This window comes from Cibotium barometz, chromosome 34 (genome assembly GCF_041138505.1).
Source record: "Cibotium barometz isolate CiBa-2024 chromosome 34, ASM4113850v1, whole genome shotgun sequence".
Lineage (NCBI taxonomy): Eukaryota > Viridiplantae > Streptophyta > Polypodiopsida > Cyatheales > Cibotiaceae > Cibotium > Cibotium barometz.
In genome coordinates this window covers 12284927-12292616 of record NC_141079.1, presented here as the reverse complement: position 1 = coordinate 12292616, position 7690 = coordinate 12284927, and the positions used below count along the sequence as shown (strand labels likewise).

General features: G+C 40.8%; 1 protein-coding gene across 1 annotated transcript in view; it reads right to left on the bottom strand.

The window, feature by feature from the left end:
- Positions 1-3562: 3562 nt before the first annotated feature.
- LOC147618702 (putative sucrose-phosphate synthase 2) overlaps positions 3563-7690 on the bottom strand; it is a 5383-nt gene continuing 1255 nt past the window's right edge. Inside the window, exons 3-13 of the mRNA XM_086773731.1 lie at positions 7417-7628; positions 7279-7342; positions 6465-7166; positions 6241-6369; positions 6024-6155; positions 5737-5913; positions 5574-5627; positions 5363-5425; positions 4264-5256; positions 4042-4169; positions 3563-3904 (exon numbers count right to left, since the gene is read on the bottom strand). Coding sequence (XP_086629857.1) covers positions 3634-3904; positions 4042-4169; positions 4264-5256; positions 5363-5425; positions 5574-5627; positions 5737-5913; positions 6024-6155; positions 6241-6369; positions 6465-7166; positions 7279-7342; positions 7417-7628 — 2925 coding nt within the window. The 3' untranslated portion in view covers positions 3563-3633. The remainder of the gene's footprint in view (positions 3905-4041; positions 4170-4263; positions 5257-5362; positions 5426-5573; positions 5628-5736; positions 5914-6023; positions 6156-6240; positions 6370-6464; positions 7167-7278; positions 7343-7416; positions 7629-7690) is intronic.

The window sequence follows — 7690 nt, the reverse complement described above, 5'->3', positions numbered from 1 at the left end:
CATGCACACACGGAGAACACTCTCCTTACTCATGAAATGGTGCACATATCATTGTATGTCAATGAAGTAAACTAAACCCTCCTTTTTTGAGACAACTCCTTTATACATGGATGAAGAGGAAGAAGAATAGCATTGTCTTGTTCCTCTTCTTTTAAAGGTAGAAGAAGAACATTGACTTTTTCTTCTTCTTCATCTTCTTCTCTAAATATAAACAAAGAAAAAGAAACAGAGGATTAAGAAGATAATGTTATTGTTCTCCTTTTTCTCCCCTAAATATAGAAGAAGAAGAACATTGTCTTCTTCTTCTACTTTTCCTTCTCTAAATGTAAAAGAAGAAGAAGAAAAAGCATTGTCTTGTTGTCATTGGTGTTCTTCTTCTTCTTCTTCTTCTTCTTCTTAAGCTCTCATGACAAAAGAAGACTTGGTCTTCTCCTCCAAGAAAGAAGAAGAATTATAAGAAAAAGATAATGTTATGCTTCCTCTTTTCCTCCTCCTCCTCATAAGAAAACAATACTCTTTTTTTTTGTTACTAAAAGAATAAGGAGGACATACTTAGCCAAAGAAGAGTAAGAAGAACAAGAAGGACTAGAAGAAATAGCTTTACTTTACCTTGGTGTGGAGTCTACATGCTTGGAGGTAGGGATGGTGAGATTGAGACGTCAAGCTCTGCTAGAGATTTGCATGCTTGTACTCAACCCCCAACAAAGACATACGGTAATGTTTGGACCTAGAAGTTACTTTAAAAAGCCTTGTAATGTTCCTTCAATAAGCCTCATTGATGAATAACATGATTGTGTGGTGGCTTATTACAAGGTCACATGGGAGTCTAGTAATAAGCCTTCCAATAAGCTTTGCAATTTGCAACCTTGGACTATTGTGAGGGTTATTGCAAGGGCTTGTGAGGCCCCACATTTTTCTCTAAAATTCTCTCTCCCCTCAACTTTTTCCTTTCTTTTTACCCTTGATATGCCTCATATTATTGAAGTGGAGGTGAATGATCACACAGAGTCTCTACAAGAGGATGTGCATCATGACATCAAAAACAACCCCTTGATCCATTGTCTCTTTCTCTCCTCTTCATGAACCTCATGGGAGAATTCTTATTTCTGGGAGACATGTTTTTATAAGCTTTGTTGCTTAAATGACTCTAGTAATTATTTCTCTATAAAGATTGGGAGTGTATAAGAAAATAATATACAAGGACTAGGCCAAGCTATGACCATATTAAATGAATATAAAGGTGTTAGAAATGAGATCGAAACCATCCATATATTGGATGCTTAGTGTAATTTTTAGCAATAACAGTTTAGTATTTTCTATGAATACTAAAGATCTAGAGAGAGAGAGAGAGAGAGAGAGAGAGAGAGAGAGAGAGAGAGAGAGAGAGAGAGAGAGAGAGAGAGAGAGAGAGAGAGAGAGAGAGAGAGAGTTTCTATGTGTGGGAGTGTGTGTGTGTGTGTGAGAGAGAGAGAGAGAGAGAGAGAGAGAGAGAGAGAGAGAGAGTCTTAACATTTGAGTGTGTGTGTGTGTGTGTGTGTGTGTGTGTGTGTGTGTGTGTATTTGAGAGAGAGAACAAAGACAAAGAGATACATTATATATACGATGCATTTATTTGAAAGTGAGCACACCTCACCATGCATCCCCGCCCATTAAATTTTAATGTAATATAAAAATTAGTTAATTAAAATTATGTATATATATAAATTTATTTCTATTTCTAAATACACATATATATGTATGTATAGCTATATGTGTCCAAAATATAATAAAACTTAATATTATGTCTAATATATATTTACATGTGTATGTGTGTGTGTGTGTGTGTGAGAGAGAGAGAGAGAGAGAGAGAGAGAGAGAGAGAGAGAGTGTAAGTGCAACAAAAAGAGAGTTTCTATGTATGGGAGTGTGTAAGAAGAGAGAGGGAGTGTGTGTGTGTGTGTGTGTGTGAGAGAGAGAGAGAGAGAGAGAGAGAGAGAGAGAGAGAGAGAGAGTTTTCATATGAGTATATGTGGGGAAAGAGTGTGTCCATTTATATGTGTGGAGAGAGAGTTTTCATATGAGTGTATGTGGGGAAAGAGTGTGTCCATTTACATTAGTACATGTGTGTATAGGGATGTGTGCGTGCGTGCGTGTGTGTGTGAGAGAGAAGGGTGTGGTGCATGTGTGTGTGTGTGTGTGTGTGTGTGAGAGAGAGAGAGAGAGAGAGAGAGAGAGAGAGAGAGAGAGTACATGTAAGGTACATTATTTGAGAGTGAGGATACCTCAACCATGCAACCCCACCCATTAAAATTCACACACACACATATATATATATATAGGTACATGTGTAAATATAATGAAACATAATATGATATATAATATATATTTGCACACGTGTGTGTGTTTGTATGTGTGTGTGAGGGAAGAAAGTGTGTTTGCATTAGTGCATATACGGGTGTATGAGAGAGAGTGTGAGAGAGATGGTACATGTGTGTGCATTTTTGTTTACATTTATAAATACACGTATATATGTTATATATACACACACACATATAGATATATCTATATATAGACACATACATATATATGTGTGTGTGGGCGCGCGCATGTGTAACATATCTATCTATACTATCTATTAGGTGCAAGTTTTTGGGAGAGGAAGACATGTGGCATTCCGGTATAGTAAAAAGAGAAGGGGGTGTGATGGGGGAGGGAAGAAGACACTTGAGGAAAAGGGGAGAGAGAGAGGGGAGTGGAGGCCACATATTGGAGAGAGAGAGAGAGAGAGAGAGAGAGAGAGAGGGAGGAATATGGGAGGAAGGGGAGAGAGACAAAGGAGTGTAGGGGTACGTTGAGAGGAGAAATTTTAAAAAAATAATATAATACAAAAATATAAAGATACATAATAAATAAGTATAATATATATATATATAAGTATAAACAAAAAAATTTAAAGATACATATAGTAAAAATATAATAATATGCTATAAATATAATAGTATAATATAAATATATATAATAATATAATATAAATATATAATTAATAAATAAAATATACAAAATAAGAAAATATAAAATATATGGTAAATATAAAATAAATAATTTAATATGATGATATGTACATAAATATACACATAGTAAATATATAATAATATTATATTTTCACACACACATACACACATTCACACACGTGTGTGTGTGCCCGTGCATGTATGTGCTTGAGAGAGTTACTATGTGTGTGAGAGTGTGGACGCAAGATGAGTACGAGGAGAGAGAGTGCATTTGCACGTGCCTGTGTGTGAGAGGGTTGTGTCTATGCACGTGATGAGACATAGGGAATGCATGTGAGACACAACTATACGTCAGGGAGAGTATCGTACATTAGACACATACACACACGCACGTGCACACATATATACACATGCGTATACAAATACACATACATTCACACACCCACACTCAGGCTTGCACACACATACTCATGCATAGCACTTGTATGTGTATGCACATATGCATACTCCATGCACCAGCATCGTATGGGTCAACCTACTTGTGTCAATTGAAGGGTAACTCAAAAATCACTACACTTCCACACCAAAAGCACATTATAAGGCATTGCAAGCTTCAAAAATTTTATTTAGGGTTTAGGGTTTTTTATGCCAACCTACGTAAGGCCCCCTGTATCTCTTCATAGTTAACTGCATTTTCTGTCCTCACAATGTTTGGGCTTTCAAGTGGTATCACATCTTCTCTGTGGTAGCTGTAGCTACCCCGCAAAAGACCGTCGCAGCCATTTTCAACTGACCCTCCCAATATTACTGTCTTGTGGACACCCGAAAGCAGCTCTTCATAATCGGTGTCCCCGGTCTCTCCCACAAAAACAAACATGTTGCTCAGATCGGCTCCCCATCGAACAAACAGATACCTTCAGTGAGACCCCACAACAACAAGAGCTTACACATGCAATTGTATGCCGAAGGTGACATGAAGATATTATTGAGCTTAATCACATGATTTCCCACCCAAATGGGCTATGTACATGATAGTCATTAAACATGATACCTGAGCGCCTGCGCTCGTGATACTAGGAGTGGCAAAACATGGAGTTTTGATTCATTCCTGCAGTAGATTACATGGCACCGCAACCCGCGCATTCTCAGCTTTTTCCGAAGCTCCCCCACTTTGGGAACCTGGTAACATGCAAAAACCATCAATTCTTCTAAATGAGGGAATAAAGAGGCATGCCAACTACTGTAACAGCAAACAGCACAAAGAAACCCATACTTTAGATGGCTCTTTGACTTCATAAGCAAGGCAATGAGAGTTTGAATTTTCGTGATCCTCTATAATAGCACAATCTCTCTTATTTCCAATCTTCTCGCCCCCTTCTTCAATGTTGAAAAGTCTGGCCATAGTCTTTTTCAAGCCCTCTCTACCCCATCTGTACTCAATATGTGTCGCATAGTCTGGATCGGCAAGTAGCTGAGGTTCTAGAGCACTAGAAGCATCATGTGCATTGCTGGCAGGGTAATAAAGTTCACTTCCACTGCTACAAATCAATGCATCAAAATCACGTTGCAGTTCACCCAGGTGCAACATGTCCACTGTTTCGTTCAACGATAGAGCCGTCGACAAGACAAAACCAGGTGGACGAGGAAACATGTTCGTTTTAGTGGCCTTGATAATCTCTCTTATGATCTGCACTAGTGTGCTGTCAGGCTTTCCACAAGCATTATATGAATCCAAAGCTATTACCACAAATTTTCTCTTCCTCCGAAAGAGTGGCACTTTGGTAACTGTGCTACCATTGCTACCTGTAACAGACTTTTCAACACTAGAGGTTCTATAAGAATCATGTTCGTCGGGAAATGCCTCCTTCCTGACTTTTTCTAGTTCATGCTTGAAGTCATGTGCGTCTCCGCTCTGTGCTGCCTTACGTGTCTCCATGGTCTCTGATGACCCATTCACTGGCAGCTTGTCATCTATGGAGAACCGCAGAGATATATCATTGACATCCCTTAAAGAGTCGCCTTGTGACTCTTCATCCAGCTGTGCATTGATGCTAGTCTCATCCTGCCATTGAGGATGCCTAATCCTGCATTGAGCGATTCGCGCTAGGTATGTACGACAATGCTGTGGCCAAGAGAATAGGTGTATGTTTTTTAGCCCATTGCGTCTACATTCTGACCATAGGGTTCTATCCGATACAAGCCTCAACAATGCATCGGATATACCTTTCTGATCATGAGGGTCTACCAGCAATCCATTATTGAGGGCCTGCAGTACATGATGAAAATGCACAATAGGTTATTTAAAAATCCCATATATAAAGCCTCAGACGGTGTACATATAGAGCTAGGTCCTCACAAGATGTACTACATACCCTATGGATGTCAACTGGACCTCCGTTTCTGGTTGCAACCATGGGCAAACCATGAGCAGCTGCCTGCAACACACAAATTATGCTACTAAGTAAAGAATGTCCACAGGCATATATAGCATATATTGTGCATGACTTAGATATGGTCGACTGTAGTGTGGGCACACAATGTGGTACGCGCTTGCAGGATACGCCAGTAAATGAGCCAACTTACCTCGATAAGTGTGAGACCAAATGGCTCCACCAATGCAGGATTTATAAACACACCCTGCTCAGAAAAGGAAAACCAAAGCATGCTGTTAGGTTGTAAGGCACCTGTAAGGATTCTTAAGGAAAAAATGATAGGCATCAACTCTATGTACATTAGTTCAGCAGACCTTTGTTCTTGTAGCAAGTCGATAGACATCGGGAACATCCGACTGCTTGTGATGCTTAGGATATGCTACTTGTCCATATAGATCATACTTATCTACAAGCTTCAAAACTGTTGTGAGAATTGTTGCATTCCCGCCGGACATGTCATCAATGTCATCTCTGTTGCCCATGATCAGTGTCTGACAAGAATTTTCAATATGCTTAAAGACTGGGACTGCATTACTCTTGCTTGCAATACACACTTATGATCAGATAGAATAGTAATCAAGTGTGTGGACAAGACACTCACCAGGTTGGCCAAGTCCCGTAGAGGTTTGCATTCGCCAAAGGCTTTCACTAATGTGGGTATATTTTTCTTTGGATCTGGGCGGGCAAGTGCGAGAATAATCGGTTTATGTGGGTTGTTGAAAAACCGTTTAATCTGCAATTGGTGGTGCCATGTGTTAGAGGGATGATCCATCCGTCATACTTGCTGATTTGAGCTTGCTAAGTTGAGCAAGACTTACCTCTGACCAGATTGGGGGTTCGACCAAAGGTGAACCTGGATCAGACAGGGCTGATTCAAGGTCGCCATCTGTAGCATCTCCGGCATCTGGGAAAATCAAATTACTGAAATCCATTCCAGGCGGGATCACCTGCAAAAGAAAAACTTTACTCCATGATTTTCACTTGTAGGTATGTGAGCCCAATCATAAACCAGAGAATTTCACATCACTGATCAGTAGCTTACCACCATGCGCGGCATGTAGCGTCCATGGCAGCTCACACCCTTCTTAGCCCTGACCCTCAAAACCCTCTCAAGCTTGACATCAAACCCATCATATAAGCCCCACTGTTCCTCGATCTCTTGTTGGGTGCTTGTAATAACAAGCTCAGCGGCATCAAGAGAAAGCTCCTCACCTTCGATGCGCCGCATGATCCTGTAAGTTGAGTTGATGTCATCTTTCGATTGGCGGCCCTGCTTCAGCAACTGTTCCATCTTGTTCCGACCAAGAGAGTGACCAGTCAAGACCATAGGGACATTCAGTGCACCTGATAGTAGGGCCGCAATGTCCCCTGCATCAGCATAGTGACCATGAATGACATGAGGCCACACATATCGTTCACCGCCATTTATCTGATCTCCAAGGACCTTGGCCATGTTGAGTATGTGAGTCAGAGAACCATCTACAAACTCTTGAATGTGGGGCCACAAGCGCTCTTTGCAGAGGTATGCATCCCGGGGCCCACACGGGATTCGCACAATGTAAGCACCACTGCTTTCACCATCACCGCTAACGTCAACATCTGAGAACCCATATGTTAGCATCTCCGTCGGTTCACCATAGCTCCAATCGACATTAGGGGAAGTTATTTGACGTGTCAACAGATCTACTCGGTAAACTTCCGGCATGGATGCCAAAGCTCTTGCCAGCTCTACAACATACCTCACCTGCCATTAAATGTATACATTACAGCCCATGTGAGAAACAGTGAAACTACATCTATCACTTACATATATGGGAAAATACCCACGAAGTGACACACTCCTTACAAAGGTGTACCTGGCCACCAGTGTCCGAATCTCTACCCAGCTCCATATTCTCACCACGTACAAGGCCATGCAAGCTGCAAGGGCATGCAATGTCATCATACGATTGGATGAAAACCCCATACAGATAACCTATAAGAGCTATGTGTACCTTATCAAAACCACATATAGGGACTTTCTTGTCTGCCCCTGCTCATTTGGTATCTCCAAATCTGAGTAGTTTCTTGTCATCTTTGGCCCCACATCTGAATCCACCTTCTCTCCATCAGATAATTCTTCTGCCAGTTCTTCTGTGGCATCTTTGTGGCCTTGCTCCCTTTCAAAGTGGCGAGAAGCAATCTTATTTGTATCTTCACACTCAACCTACACCATACATAATCAGCCACCACTTCAAAGGGGCTTCAGCAAGCCTTGTTTTTGCAAGT